Source organism: Antechinus flavipes, chromosome 5 (genome assembly GCF_016432865.1).
Source record: "Antechinus flavipes isolate AdamAnt ecotype Samford, QLD, Australia chromosome 5, AdamAnt_v2, whole genome shotgun sequence".
NCBI lineage: Eukaryota > Metazoa > Chordata > Mammalia > Dasyuromorphia > Dasyuridae > Antechinus > Antechinus flavipes.
The window spans coordinates 296,191,676-296,210,707 of NC_067402.1; the positions used below are offsets into that span (position 1 = coordinate 296,191,676).

Genomic DNA, 19,032 nt, shown 5'->3' on the forward strand with positions numbered 1-19,032 from the left:
CTGGACAATGGGTGAGCGTGAAGCCGGAGCTGGGGACTCCGGGCTAGTCCAGTCTCTCCAATCTCTGGGAGGATGGAGATGGGAGAAGGCCCAAGAATTCCCTCTGTGAGCTGTTTCCTCATCTGGCACTTATAAAGCCCCCTGAGGTTTGCAAAGAATTTCCCAGACACCTCATTTTGCATTCACTGCTGCTCTGGGAAGGAGCTACTCTTTTTATCCCATTTACAGGTGAAGAAATTGAGGCAGAGGGCAGGTAAGTGACTTGCTCAAGGCCACATGACCCGTGAGTATCTGAGGCAGGATTTGGATTCAGATCTTCCTGACTTCAGATCCAACACGCTATGGACCGAGCCTCCCACCTGCTCCATCTGTAACCCGGGAGATGAAGATGCTCAGGTACCAGTTTTGTGTTCCCCTGTAAGTGCTCTCTGTATCCTATAATTAATATAATAGGATAGGATAGAATGTAGGGTAATATATAATACGTTATGTAATACTGACATAATACAATGTAATGTGATATAATATAATACAGACTGATATAGTATAATGCATAATGTGCTAATATAATTGATAGAATAGGATGTAACGTACTACAACAATATAGAGTTATGTAATTAGTGATATATAATATAATGCAATATATGATATAATAGGATAGAATGTAATATAATACAAAATGATGTAATATGTGCTCTACAATGTAAAGAGATAAAATGATACACTCTAAGATATGTGCTATAATGTACGAATATAATAATCTAGAATGCAATATATAATGTGCTACATTGTAATACATGAGATTATATGTGTTGTAATATAGTATATAGTGTGCTAATATAATATAAGCAATATAATAGGATGGGTTAAGCTAGAATGTAACATAATATGATACAATGCAAAGGGAGGTAATATAATATATAACATGAAATGTGCTAATATAACATAACCCATGCATCTGTATCATCAGCATCTTCTGTAAAATGGCACCATTTCTGCCTGTCATCTCTGAATACACTCCTTGTTCCGAGTGAAGTACCTACAGTTCCCCAGTTAGATAAATGAAGCACTGTTGCCATTCTGGGAAGCATCGTAATACCGAAGATGGGCAAGCAGCGGCCCCTCACCTTCCGTTGCCAGGGCCATCACCGTTGTCCTTTCCCGTTGGTTGTCCCTTCGGACGCTAAATCTTGTCCCACACCTGGTAAATCCACTCCCAGAATTCCTGCCCCTATCTCAGAAGCCCTACGAGCCAAATGGAGGGGTTTCGAAGCCCAGTGTCCCGAGCACAGCGCTTGACCTGGATTTGGGAGAACTGGATTCAGATCCTGGCTGGTGGCTTTTAGCTGTGGACTCTCGGTCAAGGCCTTTTCATTCCCGAGGCCTTTACTCTCCAAGGGAGTGGGACCTAAAGCCCCTTTTAGCTTTGAATCTATAAGACTATGGAATTATGCTCTTGAGAGAGACTCCAATGCTACTTGTCTTTGCTACCTTTACCTCCAATGGGTACACAAGGTTTTGTCTTCATGGGAAGGGATGCTGGGCTGAACTTCGGCCTTCTGGGAGGTCTTCCAAAGTTGATCCCCATCCTGGCGCCTAGACCCTTCCCTGACCCATGCCCTGATCCTCAACCAAAGGGAAGTTCTTGGACCCGACCTATTCTGTTTGGTGCCTGGAAATAAGCGACTGCACACAGTGGGAAGGCAGGGATTACACAGGATCACTCTGCTCTAGAATCATGGATGGGGGGTGGGCAGCTAGGTGGTGCAGTAGATAGAGCACCATCCCTGAAATCAGGAGGACTTGAGTTCAAATCTGACCTCAAGACACTTAACACTTCCTGGTTGTGTGACCCTCGGCAAGTCACTTAACCCCAATTGCCTCAGCAAAAAAAAAAAAAAAAAGGTTCATGGGGCACTGGATTAAGCTCTTAGCATGATAGCCCTGCCCTCAATGTGGTCACGGTCATCGTTTCTCAGGGGGATGACATGCCCAGACACAAAGAGGGGGTAATGTCTGAAAGGAAGCCCTAACAGCCGCAGGGACCAGGAAAGCTCTCCTGCTGATGTGGAATTAAGCCTTGAAGAAGCTGGGAGAGTGGGAAAACAGAGGCGAGGAGGGGCACTGGGGTGGGGAGGAGCGGGGAAGGAAGACACAGGCAGGGAAAATGCCCATAGTGGGGAGACGGAGGGCCATCATGTTGGAGGCCAATGGTGCAGGATCAGAGGATCAGGTCCCACAAATAGGAGACACTCAATAGACATCTGCCAATTGAATTAAGATGGTCAAGTGCAGGGCTGCAGCCCTCAGGGCTCCCTGCTTGGACTTACCTTCATAGAAACGAATCTTGTCCCTCAGGATCACCATGCCTTTGGTTAGCAGCTGGTTCTGAAAGCAGGACCCCCAAAGATGTCAGTGTTTCCCAGAAGCCCACAGGATCCGGAGTAGAGCTTAGAAAATGGGATGTCACAGAGAAAAGGAGCCTCGGACATCCCGAGCTCCCTGGTTTGGTCCCCAACCTTGGTCCCCCTCCCCTTGGCTTTCAACAAATTCTCATGCCCTCAGTCAATTGGAAAGGAAAGAAATTCTAGCATTTATAAGCAAGTGCAGGTAAAAACTAAAATACAGATTCATTGCTAAAGCATGGCAGATTATTGAGCAGAAATGTTTTTCCCTCTTACCCCTCCATGCTTACATCCCCCATCCACTCCCTTTTCCTAATCAGAGAGAAGACTGAAAGGGATTTAGATCAATTCTCTCAGTGGAGGTCAGAGGCTGGTACTTGAGCTTCTTTCCATCCCTTCCTCAAGCTGTCTCACCCCCTCCTCAGAAGCTCAGCTGTGGCCCCTTTATCACTAATCAAGGAAGAAACCACACTTTGGAGTTCTGACCCATTCAGCAAAAAGAAAGTCCCTTCACTTGGAAGTTGTGGCAGCATTGAATGGCACCCCCAAATGTGTGATGAATTTGGGCTTGGTTGGGCCCAAAGGAGGGAGGAAGAGGTGCGAGGTAGCACACGCTTATGAACAGGCCACAGGACCATTCGTTGGAGCCCCATGCCGGATTGGGGTGAGAGAATAGGCTCAATGGAGCCCATTTGAGTCACCAAAGGGCAAAGCTGCTGCTGAGGATGTCTGCCTCAGCCTGGGGTTAGGGGTGGAGAAGATGGGCCTGATTCTTGCAGGGTGAAGAACACACAGAAAATTAGGGCTAGAAGCACCCTTAAAACAGGGGATGTCAGAGCTGGGAGAGAGCTTAGAACAGGGGATGTCAGAGCTGGGGGGGGGGGCTTAGAACAGGAGATATTAGAGTTGGGGGGAGCTTAGAACAGGGGATGTCAGAGCTAGGGGGGGTTTAGAACAGGAGATATTAGAGCTGGGAGGGAGCTTAGAACAGGGGATGTCAGGACTGGGAGGGAGTTTAGAACAGGGGATGTCAGAGCTGGGAGAGAGCTTAGAACAGGGGATGTCAGAGTTGGGGGAGCTTAGAACAGGGGATGTCAGAGCTGGGAGAGAGCTTAGAACAGGGGATGTCAGAGTTGGGGGGAGCTTAGAACAGGGGAGGTCAGAGCTGGGGGGAGCTTAGAACAGGAGATGTTAGAGTTGTAGGAAGTATAGAACAGGGGATGGCAGAACTGGGAGGAGCCTCATTTTATAAGACAGAGAACGTATCTAAAAGCCAGCCATAACCCTAACCCCAGCTCTAAGCCAAGACATGGAGACTATAATGATCAGATTTTGGATTCAAACCCAGGAACTGCCACAGTGCCTACAGCATTGAACCTGGAGTCAAAAAGCTCTGAGTTCAAATTCTATCTCAGACATTGACACTTCCTAATCGTGTGACTCCTGGCAAATCACTTCATCTCTGACTGCCTCAGTTTCTTCATCTGTAAAATGAGGGTGAAAACAGTGCCACCTCCCCACCTGAATTATTGGGAGGAGTCAACATGGAGCTGGTCGTAAAGCCCCCGGCCCCAGGCAGACGCTACATCATTACTGTGCCAAGCTGTTCTTCTTGGTCCTGTCACTGTTGCCCTCCGCCCAGTCCCACCCTCGGGAGGGACACGGGGTGAGCACACTCACCTGGAGATATTCCGTGAAGAAAGAGCCCAGCTCAGTTTTCAGCAGCTGCCTGTGCTCAGAAGACAAAGGGATGCAGACATGAGAACAGTGACCCGCTTTGTGCACCCTGGAGACTGGGGGCTCCCTAGATGGAGAGCAGGAGCTCCTCAGGCCCAAGTCCTCAGGAGAGTCTCTGCTCTTCCAGCCAATGAAGTTGCCTGCTAATCGTTCTCTATACAGACAGCTTCCCTCTCTCTCCCCCCTGGCTCTAGAGAGTCTCTAGCTCCCTAGTGCCATCCCAAGTCCACTCCTGCTCCTCCTTCCCCAGTGGCACATTCCTGACTGAGGTCCCCGTCCTCCATCCTAGACAACTTTCCACGTGCTTCCTTCCAAAGTCAGGTTGGTGTTTTCTCTGCCTAGGAGGGATGGTCCTGGGGGCAGGGCTCTCATCTGTCACACCTGACTTTGGGGGAGGGGGGATTTCACCGAAGTTTGTTGAATCCGTTTATAACAGAAACCCAGAAGCCCAGTGACTTGTGGGGAGATGCACAGCTCTTCCTCGGCAGGGCCAGGATTTGAACCTTGCTCCTTGTATACTTCTCCACTCCCCCAAGTCCCATCAGTGATGTGATGAAGCCATTTTCTCTATTTTTCTAGCTATAACCACTTTGAATTCCCCAAGAAGCCCCGGGAGCTGGGGCCTGCAATCGGCACTTTGTGGATCACCTCCTAAAAGGCACAGGGATTTGAGTTGGGGACTTACTGGCTTCTTCTGGTGAGTTGTGTTCTTACCGACTACCCCTCCTCCCCCAGCTGCCTCCTCAGGACTAACGCACCTATTTGTGGTTGGGTCCATGGGATGATAGACTGAGGATACACATCCTTGAGAAATTAAGGGTCCTGCTGGAACACTCAGGGCCAGCACCGGGCTCACAAGACGCGGCCCATCTGCATGCACCCTCAGAGACCTTTTATGGAAACAAGTATCCCTTTCAAAGTGCTCTCTTCAGAATAATAAGCATGCGTCCAACCTTTACGGGTCACAAAGAGACTCACAGCCACTTGTTATTCCGTTCTAGGGACTTTCCCTTTTGAGAGACGGGGAAACTGAGGCTGAATCATTCAAGTGGCTCCCTTGGTCACACACTAGTAACTACAGGGGAGTGGAATGCAAATCCAACTCTCCTTTTCCTCGATGTCTTCATTTTTACGGCTATCTCCTATTTTAAAGTTGCCTAATATTTCTGTCCCATTTCTCCACCCAACAAGGCATCCTTTCCAACTGAAAATAAAAAAGAAAGAGAAGAGGAGGAGTTCAGGAAAGTTGTCCATTTCATCAGATCACTGTGATAGTGTGTTCCTCACCTCAGTAAGGAAGTCAAGGCGATGTCTTCTTATCTTTCTTCTTTCAGGCACAAGGTTCAGTTTGGATGTTTTCTCACCGCTCTCGGAAGTCATTGTGTCTATTGTTCTCTTGATCGTGCTCACTTTAAGTCTTCCCATGCTCCTTTGCATCGTGCACATTTATCATTTCTTAAGCACACTAACGGCTCCCGTGCATCCATGCACCCTGACTTGTTAAGCTGTTCCTCTGGTGATGAAAACTAGGTCTGCTTCCCGCAAATCCTTCGCGCAAATCATTTCCCCGGCCAGTTGTACTCTGACCCCTGGGAGCTGCTTGTAACACAAAGAGACTTCCCAGGCAATTTGGTGCCTGGGGAGACAAGCCCAGGATTTGGATTCAGGAGACTGAAGTTGCCCTCGGCTACTCAGAGTTCACGTGATCAGGTAAAGTCCTTCCTCCTCAGGCTCTCAGTTTCCTCAGGCATTGGACTATGTGCTAATTGGAGTCCTGACACTCTCTTTTATATTGTATTATAGCTACACCTCTGCCATTCCCTGCTCTAAGGTCCCTGCCAGCTCTGCCATCCCCCGTTCCGTCACATCTGCCATCCCACACATTCTGTATTTCCGAGAGTCTTATCCATTCCTTAAGCCTCAGCTTAGGAGGCTGTTAGAACACAAAGATCACGTTCTCCCTCGCTCTTTCCCCTTTCCTGCCTCAACAGCATCAGATATTCACACTAAGTTTAATTAATGACTAACATAACATGTAGCCCTCAGAAAGGAAACAGACCATGAAACTTCTGTGATCCAGCAATTCTCCTTTGCCATTAAACCATCCGGTAGAAAAGACTCGGATCCAAAGCACCATCACGGAGTAAGAACGGTACAGAAGTGTAAGTGCAGAGCCTGGAGTCTGCGCCCAGTTCCTTCTTTCTGGGACTCTGACTCCCTTGGACAACAAGGTCCCTGCGTGAGTTTAGTTGACTCAGGGGTCCCCATCACCTCCTTTCCTCTCTGACCAGCTGCCCAATTGGCTGCCCCCCAATCATCCCCAACCTTGCTCAATTCAGTCTCTCCCTGGCTCCTTCACTCCTTTCACTGTCAGAGGCCAGTGTCTTCTCCATCCTCCCAATAAACCTCACAAGATCCATCCGTCATCCCACCGCTCCCCTGCCCTTTGCCCTCCAAAACCCTATTTGTGGCCCTCTTTGTCCATCCCTTCTGAACCCTCCATGCTCTGGCTTCCAAGCACCTGAACCTGCCTGTTCTAAAGTCACCAGAGATCTCCTAGCTGCCAACCCTCACACCTTTTCCAACCCTCATGCTCCTTGATGAGGCAACAGCCTTCGATGCCCTCTTAGACCACTCCAGGGACCCTCCTCCCAGCTGGGGCGCCAGTCGGGGCTTTTAGGATACAGCCTAGAGGTGAATCCAGGTTTCTCTGGGTGGGGATGAATTCTCCGATGGGGGAAGTGTGTCCTCGGGCTCCTGCCTTGCTTGTTGGAGATTCAAAAAAAGGTCCAACATCATGGATGCTCAGGGTCCATTTGTGACACTTTCCACGCATAGAGACTCAGTGGGCTTGTGCCCAGTTTGGCGGGAGTCGTGACTGCAACGTATCGTCCAAAGCCATCCGCTGGTCAGGGACGCTCTCCTTTACGGGCCGACGTTGGGGCAGCTCAGTCGTCATTTCAGTCGTGTCTGGCTCTTTGTGGGCCCAAGCGGGGTTTTCTTGGCTAAGCTACTGGAGTGGTTGGTTGGCCGTTTCCTTCTGTAGCTTTTTACAGATGAGGAAACTGAGGCAGGCAGGGTGAAGGGCTGGCAGGGCTGAGAGGGGTCTTAGAACAGGATGGCAGAACTGGGAGGGGGCTTAGAATAAGGGACGGCAGAGCTGGGTGGGCCAGAAGTGGGTTCTCCTCGGGTTACTGAGAGACATCAGTGGCATAGCTGGGGCCGGTCCTTGCCCTTCTGTCCCTTCTGTCCTCCCCTCACCTGGCTGTGTAACTTCACAAAGCTCCCACTGGTTGCTAACGGGGCACTCTTGTCCTCAGCAGAATCGTCAACTTGTGATCTTTTCTCCAAGGATGGGGGGAGGAAACTAGCAACTCACTGCGTCAGGGAACCCAGTTCACCAAACCTCCTGGCCTGACTGGGGAGACAGGGCCCCTCCCGAGGGACGCCCCCCAGGAGGCGTCCAGGGCCCTGAGGAAGAGCCTCCGGGATTCTCCTCCAGAGGCCATTTAAGGAGTTCCCAGGCCCGGCCTCTGAGGCGCACGGGGACGTCTGGCCATCCTCGGCCAAAGCTAGTGCTTCTCTCCCTGATGGTCAAGATCGCCAGCCTCTGCTCGGGACGCCTCATCCTGGCCGTGGAGCCAGCCCCTGTTGTGATGCTGCCTAAGGAAGCCCCTGCAGGAAGGCCCTGAGGCCGGCTGCTGTTCCAGACCTAACATTTATGGAATGCCAAGGAGTCCAGAACCTTGGAATCCCACAATTCCAGTGCCTCGGACCCATCCTGGCTAAACTGAACACGTGGACTCCAGGAACAGAGACTCCGCCTGACATCAGGGATGTCGCTCCTGTGGTCCAAGGGATCCCCTGAGGTAAGTCACCCAGAACACCTCCTCCATGCAGCAGGAGCTCAGATGCCTCCTCCTCCAGGCAGACCTCCCGGTGTGGGGCTATGCTGCCTATGAGCTAGGTGACCTCCATGAGTCGGGTAATCCCTCGGACCTCAGGCTCCTTAGAAGGAAGGTGAGTGCACTGGCTTGGCGGAGTCCTGTTGCTCTGTCCCTGCCCCAAAGACCTGGGGGTTCTCGCGGACTGGGTCCAGGCTGGCACTGGCCAGAAGGAGCCGGCCAGCAGGCTGTGGCGGGGCAGGAGCCACTTGGGAGGTCAGAGAGGGCCCCGGGGGAGGCAGAGAAAGTGCTTCATGGACAATTGTTGATTGATCGCCTGAAACCCTGGCTTGCTGAGTTCCCCAAGGGCACTGACAAGACTCTGAGGCCCCGCCCCAGCCCCGGGCTGTGGGTCTGTAGCTGGCTATCCCTGCTCCAGGGAATGAGATGTGTCGGGGAACCGTCTGTAGGAGCAGTGACCGAAGATCGGGGGGTGGGAGGGGGGGACCAGGCGCCCCAGGAGCCAGGGAGGGCCCGGAGGCCCTGTGGGTGTCCAGCCAGAGCTGACAGAGAAGCGCATCCCCTCCCCGGGCTTCTTTTTTCGGAACCCCCTGGGGGGAAGCTTTCCCTGCTCTGACTCCATCCTGTTCCCCACGAGCCAGAGCCCCCGAGGTCCCGGCTGCGGGCTCCCACCCGGCGCTGCCCTTTGCTCCGGAAGGTCACTCACCTGACTCCTTCGTTCAGGTGGAACAGCTGGTGCTCCGGAAGGCCCTTCCTCTGGAACACAGCAATCACTCCATTGTGGATGCTGGGGAGGACAAGGAGGGGCCGCTTAGAGGCGGGGGCCCTGCTGGGGACGGCGGCCACTTTGGGCCCCAGTGTCCCCCTCAGCAGGCAGTAGGGGAGGCTACAGACCGTGGCCTTTCCCAGTCCCGCCAAGGAGAGGAACAAAGAACGGGAGGGGAGGGAGGTTTCCCGCTGGCTGGGTCCTGGCTCCCTGCGACCTTTGGCTTCTGCCAACACCCGGGCGAGTGTCCTTTAAGCCGGGACACTGGGGACACTCGAGGGGGCTCTGTCGGCTCGCCCTCCTCCCCTCCCCCTCCTGGACGCCCTAGGGGGCTGCCCCCACATCCTAGCTCGGGGACTTTGTCCAGAGTCTGTACATCTCCTCCCACTGGGATGCGAACCCCTCTGGCGAAGGAAGTGTTCATTTTTGCCCGGGCACACAGTAGGCACTTAAGGTAACAAGCTGCTGGCCAGAAGCCAGGGGGTGAGCCGGGGGAAGCCTCGGACCCGCTGTGGGAGTCCCACAGACAGGGAGCCCCGACTGCTTAGCCCGGAGAAGGGAAGGCCGGGGCTATTGGGGAAAAGAAGGATTCAACCTGCTCCCCCTGACCTGAGGGCAGCTCCAGAGCAATCAGTGACCGCCAGCTTGGGCCTGGCCCAGCCTCCCCCACCCCCACCGCACCCCTGACCAGACCCTGGGGCAGGATCTCAGTCCCCGGCACATGGACCTTTCACTTTCCCAGTGAGTCAGAGGCCAGTCCCTCTGTGGCCTGGGGCCATCCTGGCTGATGTGATCGGGTGTATGTTGGGGGGGGGGGGGCGCGCAGTACTTGGACAGGAAAAACCTGAGGGACAGGTCGATGGCCCGGGGCAGGGGGAGGGGCTTCCCCAGTCCCGAGGTCGGAAGCTCGGCTCCACCCTTTAGAGCCCCGTCTCTGGTGGGGCTCACAGCGAGGAGGACTCTGGGCTGCTGCTAAGATACTCCTTAGAAGGGGAGGGGGAACTGCTGTCAGTAACAGAGATACCTGAGGGGGCACCTGAGAGCAGCTGCCCTGGCTGCCACCAGGAGTAACCCTTTCTCCCCTAACTCGGGGACTGCGGTGGCTCAGGGCAGGGCACTGGAGACAGAGACGCCAGGCTGGGATGGAGGGGAGACCCCGAGCATTAGGCGAGTCTGAGCTGGACAGGGGCCCCGGGACCGTCTTCATGGGATAGAGAAGACACAACAGTCACAGAGAAATGTCAACAGGGATAATCCCCGTAACCTCCACTACCCAAGCCGGCCTCCTCAGTCTCCAGCTTTCACGAGCCTCCCTGCTTGGCCCAGGGCTCACAATCCCTTCCTCCCAGAATTCCCCCTCCCACACTGCCCAAGGGGCAACTCAGTGTGGGCGTAGACCTGCCCCTTCCCCCTTTCATTCCAAGCTCTAAGCCTGGAGAGCCTCCCCGCTCAGAAAAGAAGGGGGAAGGGCATAAGCATCTAGGAAGGACCTACTATGTGCCAGGTATTGTGTTAAGTGCTTTGCAATCTTGGTGGTCGGTACAGTTATGGAGGAAACTAAGGCAAAGGGTGAAACAGCATCCGGGACGGGCTGAGATCAAATTTAAACTTGAAGCTTGTGGACTCCAGGCCCGGGTGCTGCCCACTGCACCACAGCTGCCCTTCGGACCCCCTCCTCTAAGCTCCCTCCAGTTCTGCTCTGATGTTCTGACCCAGTTCCCTGCCAGGTGCCAATGGCTGCTACTTCGAGCCTCCCGACGCCGCTCTCCAGAAGACCAAGGAGAGCCCAGCCCCAGCTCCTTCTAGGACGGCCCGGCTAAAGAAGCCAGGAGAGTCGGCCTTGGGAGTCGTCAGAGACAAAGGCAAAGGCCACACGACCCTCTCCAAAAGGTCAGGGAGAAGCCAGGCCAGCTCCTTCCAGGACGGCCCAGCTGGGTAAGCCCCGGAGAGTCGGCCTTGGGAATCGTCAGAGACAAAGGCAAAGGCCACACGACCCTCTCCAAAAGGTCAGGGAGAAGCCAGGCCAGCTCCTTCCAGGACGGCCCAGCTGGGTAAGCCAGAAAGAGCCTTGGGAGTCATCAGAGAAAGGCAAAGATAAGGTGGAGGCGGGGAGCCTCCCGGGGCCCCTTGGCCCTAGAAGCCAAGATAAGGGTCATCCTCGGCTTTGCCCAAGGGCAGAAGGAACCAGTCCCGAGCCAGCCTTTCCGTGACGAGACGAGCATGAGCAGCCTCCCAGCCTCCCCCAGACAGTTTACACTGGTTACCTTTGATCACACAAAGAATGGGTCTGGGAAGGGGGGATTAGCTTTATCTGCTGGTCCCAGGAAGGCAGATTTAGGAGGCCCTTTGAGGAAAGCTTTTGTTTCTGAATAACCAAAATATTCACTCCCCACCCGGCCCCTGCCCGAGTCTGGCTCTTGTCAGCCTCTCCAGACTTTTCTGTACCTTCCCTTGCCCACACTTTCTCTGCTGGCTGAGGCCATTTTCCAACCTCTGAGACTGTGCCCGGCTCTCCCGGGGCAGGGTCCGAGCAGGCTCTTAGTAAAGGCATGTTTGCTGAAAGGAGACGTGTGGGAAAGCCGCCCAGGACAGTAAAGTCACAGACAAGGCTCCGGCATTCTCCTTTCCCGACTCGCAGGGTTGGGGGGCAAGGAGGGAACCTCCTGGTTCCGGACAGCCGGCCCCTGAAATATCATCGGGGATCTCCTAGCCTCTGCTGGGATGGGGGAATGGGCTCCCCCTTCCAGGCCTCGAGCTATAGAAGCAGGGCTGGGACAAGGGGAGGGTCCGGGCCCTCTCTAGTCCCGGGGAGTCCTGCTTCTATCACAGTTTGGTGACTGCTGTCACTGTGTCTCCCCGGAGCCCCTCTGTGCCAACCGGCTCCCTGGCACCAGACCCTGGCCTCCGGGGGCCCAGACCTGCCGGGTCAATCCTCAGACAGGTCACCCTTCCACCCCACCCCCAAGCCCAGGGTCACTCAGGGTGGGGCCTGCTTACACAAGGTGGGGAAGGAGACACAAATCTGAGATAATTGGAGTCCAGGTCACCGGGACCTTGGAGGCTGCGGATTTCTCCTCCACTCCCAGAAAACACCGCTGGCCCCACCCCTAAAGGTCAGGGGTGGGAATGAGGAACACCCACTGGAGGCTGGGCTGCACAGAGGGAAACAGGTGGGAGCTCTTCCCCACTAATGCCCCTAGCTGCCTCAGGGCTTGAAACTTAATGGAGGCAGCACATGCCAGCAGCTGGCCTTGGAGTCCCGCAAATCTCATCTCCTCTGTGACTACCTCTCTGAGCCTCGATTTTCACACCTGGAAAATGGGGGTATTAATACCTGTAGCACTGAAAGCACTTTAGCAGTTTTAAAAACGTTTGCTTATTTATTATTCTAAAAGCAGTTAAGAAACGAAATGACTGTGATCCCCGGGGAAGGAGCCGAGTCAGGAGGATCAGGAAAGGCCCAGGGGCAGGACTCTTTCCTCCACTTTCTGCAAGGGATCTCCCCATGACATCAGCCCACTGGGGATAAAGTCTAGGTTGCCAGAAAACTAAAAAAATCTATCCCCAGACACCCCATCCCCATCCCCCCTGTGCAAGCCTGCTCATGGGGAAGTGGGGTTTGGTGGAGGAAAGGACAGAGATTAAATTAGGGTCACTAGAACCAGCTCTAACCTTGCCCCAGGCACACTGCCCTGGGCCATGGTGGGGGGGGGAACAGTGTGGGCCCGGCTTCAGGACCCTGGACAAGGGGTGTCTCCTGCTTGGCTCAGTTTCTCTAGAGGTAAAATGGACCCTATGACCTTGTCTCCTCCACCCTCCGGGGAGTATCAAGACGATAGGCTGTCAGTGGAAGAACACTGTAGGGGAGAGCCTGTCTGACTGGCCCAGTCCCGATCCGGAGGGGACAGCGCAGCCCGAGATTGTGCCGCAGGTCACCGAACTGCCACGGTTGTTTGGGAACAGCCCCAGGCGCGCAGGACTCTGGGCCTGAGGAGACTCCCTGCATGGTCAGGGGAGGCCTAAGGCCTGGGCTTCAATATCCCCTTCCATAAAGTGAAGGGAATGGGATCTGGCTTTATAATCTTAAGTCACTTCACTTCTCTAAGACTCAGTTTCCTCCTCAGAGAGAAGAGGGATATAATAGGCATTTTGAAGGACCTACTAAGTGCCAGGAACTAAGTGAGGTTAGGCTGTCTGGCCTTTCGCTTTCCGTCCAGCTTTCACTTTAGGTCACAAGAGAAAGGGGAATTCAGGGTCGGTGGGCCCATTCTCTCTGAACGTCTGCCGCCGGCTCGGAGCGGAGCAGGGTTCTGGCCCCTCACCCTGCCTGCCGAAAGCCCCGGATCCCTCCCTTCTCCTCCGCCTCCCACAGGAGCGGCCCTAGAGCCATGTCTGCGGCTGCAAAGAGGAATGAATGGCCTCTTTCATTCCACCTGGAGGAGTGATGGAGGCAGATCCCGGGGCACCCCCTGGCCGGGCAGCTCCGGGGACAGAGGGAAAACGCCAGCTCAGCAGTGGGACTGAAAGCCTTTCGCCATCTGGCCGATTCAACCCCCGTGCCCGCGAATGCCCCGGGTTCCAGCCCGAGTCACGGGGAGAGCGTTTGCCACACAAGGTCCCCGCAATGACATCTCCTCACCTTGGGCTTCCCTCAAACAGCGCTGGAGAATCCCCTCCCCCAGAAAGCCTCTGCCCCGGGCCCAGCTGTCCAGGCTCTCCCAGCCCCGAACTGCTCCCTGTCTATTGGGAATCCAGCCATCTGTGCACAGAACTTTCCTCCCACCAGTATAATAGCCCCTGAAGAAAAGGCCTTCTTGTGTCCTTGTTTTAGCCCATAAAACATAGGAGCTGCTCCACAGAGCCCTGTCCAGTTGAATGGAAACCGATTCAGACTCGAATGGAAACAGTCCAGAGCCTTTATTCAAACACATCTGCCCTTTGGGAGCCTCAGTTTCCTCCTCTGTGAAGTGGGGATGCTGATCCCTGACCACATGCTTCCCAGAGCTAGTCAGAGGAAAGAGAAGCGTAGAGAAGGCGTTTTTACGCCACCTTCACTGTCCTCTCCTTTGTAACAAAGGATGAAAGAGGGAAGTTCTCTCCGTGTCCCACAAGGACCCGGTCCGGCCCACACCGGAGCAGCCAGGATTTCAAACCCGGCGCGCATCCCCTGCCTCAGCCGACTTCAGCCCGGATGAAAGGTGTGAGTGCCAAGGGGGAGGGGCCGGGGAGGTGTGCCCACGAATGCAGGGAGGGTGTGGGCAGAGAAACTGAGATAAAGGGCACCGCGGGTGTCTAGCCCAACCCAGCCCCCAAGTTTTCCCCGAGCCCGCTTATGGAAGGAGGAGGGCGGAGTGTTCGCTCCTAAGCAGGTTTGGGAAGCAGGAAGGAGCTCAGTTAGAGATCCCCGCTCCGTCCGTCCGTCCGTCCATTCTTCATCCCCCCTTCACCTCCTACTTAAGGAGCCCGCTCGTGTCTGAGGCGGCCATCCCGACCCCGACGCCCGAGCGGCAAAGCACTGTGGGTCAGCAGCGAAGCCGGGACCCAGGATGCAGTGCTCCAGGCCGGCACGCGGCGCCGGCTCCAGTTCGTTAGGACGTGAGCCGGGACGGGATCCTTGGCCCCGCCGAGGCTGTTTCTTCATCTGCCAAACGCACTCGGAGGTCCCGGCTCTGGATCTCCGGTCCCAGAGCAAGCTCCCGGGCCGGCGGAGCCGCAGCAGCAGCGGCCCGCGGCCGGACCGGGCCCCGGGGGGGCGGACAAGCCCTTACCTGTTCCAGGTGGCGTTGGAGCAGGCCTGGCGCTGCTGGGCTCCTCGCTCATCCAAGGCTGCCTGCTCTCTCTTGCCCAGGTCACTGAGGCTGGGTGAACTCATGAACTTCAACCTGCGGAGAGTCCTCATGGTCAGCCCTGTGGGGGTGGGTGGGGAGGGTCTCCGCCCCCATGGGCCGCGACGCTGCCCGGCGAGCGCCGCTCCGGCGGCTCCGGCTCCACCAGGAAGCCGCAGAGAGAGAGGCAGAGACCGGGGAGACCCGAGAGAGGACAAAGGGAGAGGCCGAGCGAGGGAGCGCTCCGCCCGGCCTCCGCGGAGACTGCAGCCTCTGCCCGCGGGCAGAAAGCAAACTTTGAAGCGGCCCCGCGCGCACGTCACAGACGGAGGTTAATCATTTCTTTTGCGCGCGCGCGCGCACACACACACTTTCTCAAGCACGCACACACTCTCTCTCACACACGGAACGATCGTGTGGCCTTCCTTCTGGCCCCCGAGGCAGAGGCCCAGCGGGGGCCGGGCGGGGCCGGGCGGGGCAGGGCGGGCTGGGGCGGGGCTGCCCGAGGACCTAGCTCCCTGCGAGCCCCGCGTTCCGGGTCCGTCCCCCCACCCCCCCAGCATTTCAGGCAGCTCCACCCCTGCTCCCCTCCCTGCCTGCAGCTGTCACCCCGAGGCTCCTCCCTCCAGCCTCGCCAGCTGTGGCCGCACCCGGAAACCGGCAGCCCCTTAGCACACTTGGGCACTGGAGAGTGAACCCAGACACGCACCTCCCCCCACCCCCCGCTCGCGAACGCCCCTGCGTCGGCACATGGAGAGAGAGTGCGCTCCGAGACGCGCCCGGCGGCACGTAAGGCGCCCCCGCGGTCCCGACAGAGCGCATTTGGAGGCAAACGCAGAGAAGGACCCTCCGTCAGGCGCCCACACACACACACACACACACACACACACATACATAACCCTTCCAGACACACCTCCCCCCAACACACACACACAACCCTTCCCCCCACAACATACACCCCCCCCACATAACCCAGGCGCGCGCACACACACACACACACACACATAACCCTCCCAGACACACCTCCCCCCAACACACACACAACCCTTCCCCCATAACATACACCCCCCCCACATAACCCAGGCGCACACACACACACACACACACACACACACACATAACCCTCCCAGACACACCTCCCCCCAACACACACACAACCCTTCCCCCATAACATACACCCCCCCCACATAACCCAGGCGCGCGCGCGCACACACACACACACATAACCCTCCCAGACACACCTCCCCCCCCAACACACACACAACCCTTCCCCCCACAACATACACCCCCACACACACACATATAACCCTTCCAGACACACCTCCCCCCAACACACACACACAACCCTTCCCCCCACAACATACACCCCCCCCACATAACCCAGGCACACACACACACACACATAACCCTCCCAGACACACCTCCCCCCAACACACACACAACCCTTCCCCCCACAACATACACCCCCCCCACATAACCCAGGCACATACACACACACACACACACACACACACACACACATAACCCTTCCAGACACACCTCCCCCCAACACACACACAACCCTTCCCCCCACAACATACACCCCCCCCACATAACCCAGGCGCACACACACACACACACACATATACCCTTCCAGACACACCTCCTCCCAACTCACACACAACCCTTCCCCCCACAACATACACCCCCCCCACATAACCCAGGCGCGCGCACACACACACACACACACATACACACACACACATATAACCCAGGCACACACGCCCTAGGACAGCACCAGCTTGGACCCCCAACCCTGGCCACACTCAGTCCAGGAGTCCCAAAGCTGGGTGTGCAGAAACTGCACAGGGGGCCCAGCTGTTAGCCCAGGGCTTCTGAGCTAGGGCTGAGGTCTTCAAGGTCTCAGGCAGAGACAAGGCAAGCCTGGGGGGCAGACCCGGGACGCCTGTCCGTTGCGGGCCTCGGCACTTGGGGCCGACCCATTTGGCCCCCTCCCTCGGACCCGACAGTGGGGTGGCCAGGACCAGCCCTAGCTCAGCCTCCTGCTCCCACCTGATGGATGCCCCTGGCCCTGGGCCATAGAAAGAAGGGAAGGACGCGGGGTTTTCTGTCCTGGGAATTCCTTATTCCAAAAGGCACAGCTCCAACACTGAACCGCCCCCCCTCCCTCCTTCCCCACGCTCCAAGGGTCCAGGGGACATTCAGAGGAGATCCGGAGGCAGCCTGGCTTTACCTGGTCTCCCACAGGGAGCCCACGGCCCTCTGTGCCCCAGCCAGGGTGCCCTGAAATCAGTGAGGGCAGAGTGCAGAGCTTTGTAGCCGAGCTTCTCAGGAAACAACTTAAAGCGCCCTCAGGGATCCTGGAGGCCAGTCTTCTACAGAAAGGGAACAGGACTGGATGATTGTCCCAGGCCGGATTTAACCCAGACTCCACACGCAGGGGGCCTGAGGCTGTCCAGGCCCACGACGCCCATGGGTGGGGATGACAATGAGGAGGACTCCCCAGGCCAGGGAGCTTGAGAGCCTCGGCTGAGTCTGGGGCCATCGGGAAGTTAGGGGAGGACCCCAGAGGAGAAGCCAGGTGGCTGGCCACCGGGGCAAGGCACCCTGAGCCCCTGACCCCCAGCCTCAGGCCATTCCCCACCCGGCCCACCTTACTGAGCTGCCGCCTCCTGGAAGCTGCAGCCCCCTCCCCCACAGCTGCCATGATGGCCCCCAGTCAGGGCAGCCCGAAGGCAGCGCCGGCTTCATTACTAAAGGAGGCTTTTCGGAGCTTTGGCCCCGGTTCCGTTCCAGGCTCACCTGCTCTCCCAGGCTGCCCTGGGGCTCGAGCCCAAGACGCTGTTCATGGTTTGATTCAGCTCACAGGCCTCTTAGGTTCAGGGAACTGCCAGGGGATCGATCAGGTGCCTGGAGACGGGCCTTGGCCGGGAGCTGGTCACATGCCCCCCTTCATCCGGAGTCAGCAGTGATCACTGGGGAAGAAAGTCGTTTCCCCCACCCTTGCCAGGTCCCGGCTCAGCTGGACAGAGCAGGGGAGGGCCGAAATCAGGAAATGAGGCTGGATTTGCAAGCTCCAGGCAGGCCGGAGGGCACGTCCAACTTCCCAGCCTGTTTAGTGGACAAAGGTCAGCTGACTGGAGCTCAGGGCCCAGAGGCCAAATCCCAGCTCTGACCATCACGCTCTGGGCCACCCTTCTCGAGGCCTCAGGGCCCGCCTCCTGCAATACCCAGGAGCGCCAGCTTCCCCACCACCGGACCCAACGGGGGGTCTCAGATCCCAAGCAGGGGAGCAATGGCCGCGGGCCCCTTCGCCACTACTGGCTGCGTGGTCGTGGGCATGGACTCGGCTTGGCCGTCTCTGAAGGTCCCCAAAGCTAAAACAGCCGAGCAGAAACCAGCTCTGTGGGGAGTCAGACTCCATTCGGGTCAGGCGAAATCCAAAGGGGCTCAGAGCATGGACTGTCGGGGTGGGAGAGGCTTTAGAACAGGGATAACAAAGCTAGGAGAGGGCTTAGAACAGGGAAGGCCAGAGCTGGGAGGGGGCTTAGAATAGGGAAGGTCAGGGCTGGAGGGGACTTAGAACAGGGAAGGTCAGGACTGGGAGGAGGCTTAGAATAGGGAAGGTCAGGGCTGGGAGGAGGCTTAGAACAGGGAAGGCCAGGGCTGGAGAAAGGCTTGTTCTTTATCTGATTATCAGCAGCACAGGACTAGAACACCACATGCCTGTCCCTCGGCCCTGTTCTCTTCTCACCGCGCCCCAGCCTACCTAGAGCTCCTGAAGCTGACTGGACCTCCCTCCCTCCCAGTGCCAGGGCGAGGCTGCCCGGTTGCTGGACATTCACACCCCTTGGCATGAGGGCTCAGGGCTCTTTCAGCAGCCTTAGAATAGAGAAGATGCAGGAGTTCCCAGGCCACCCCCAAACTCGGGCCCCAGAGATCCTGGTCCCGTGCCATCCCCTGTTCCTGGCTCCAAGCAGTTAGAAGGCCTCTGGTCAACACACAGGGCAAGACGTTACCTCCACCTGGCAGCTAAGGAATCTGGGGCTCAGGCCAGACTGGCTTTGCGGTTCTGGCTGTCCCTTCTCCCTCCATCTATGGGACCTCCATTCAGCCGGTTTGGGGCATCGGAGACCCGGGCGTTATCTCTGACCCTCCTTCACCTGGGCAGGCAGAACGTTAGTGGCTCCTGTTACCTCCTCGGGCCAGTTCCATCTCTTTGCCTGAAACTCAAGGCCTTGCTAACTGAGGACCACCCCATCTTTCCAGCTCTTTCTCAACTCACTCCCTTCCACAAACTTGGTTCTGGTCAAACGTTAAGTCTTCCTGATGTCTGAAAACACAGCGAGCGCTCTCAGCTCGGTGTCGCTGCCGGTTCTGCCCACGGATTCCCT

At 56.5% G+C, this 19,032-nt stretch overlaps 1 protein-coding gene across 3 annotated transcripts in view; it reads right to left on the reverse strand.

Annotated features, from left to right (window-relative positions):
• PRR5 (proline rich 5) overlaps positions 1-19,032 on the reverse strand; it is a 47,931-nt gene that overhangs the window by 8,160 nt on the left and 20,739 nt on the right. For 2 of the 3 annotated variants that reach the window (XM_051962915.1, XM_051962916.1), the window contains 4 exons: positions 14,582-14,695; positions 8,754-8,834; positions 4,086-4,134; positions 2,331-2,388 (listed from right to left, as the gene is read on the reverse strand). In XM_051962915.1, coding sequence (XP_051818875.1) covers positions 2,331-2,388; positions 4,086-4,134; positions 8,754-8,834; positions 14,582-14,685 — 292 coding nt within the window. In that variant the 5' untranslated portion in view covers positions 14,686-14,695. Of the gene's footprint in view, positions 1-2,330; positions 2,389-4,085; positions 4,135-8,753; positions 8,835-14,581; positions 14,696-17,440; positions 17,571-19,032 lie in introns of those variants that run through there. The other variant, XM_051962914.1, reaches the window with a different exon arrangement.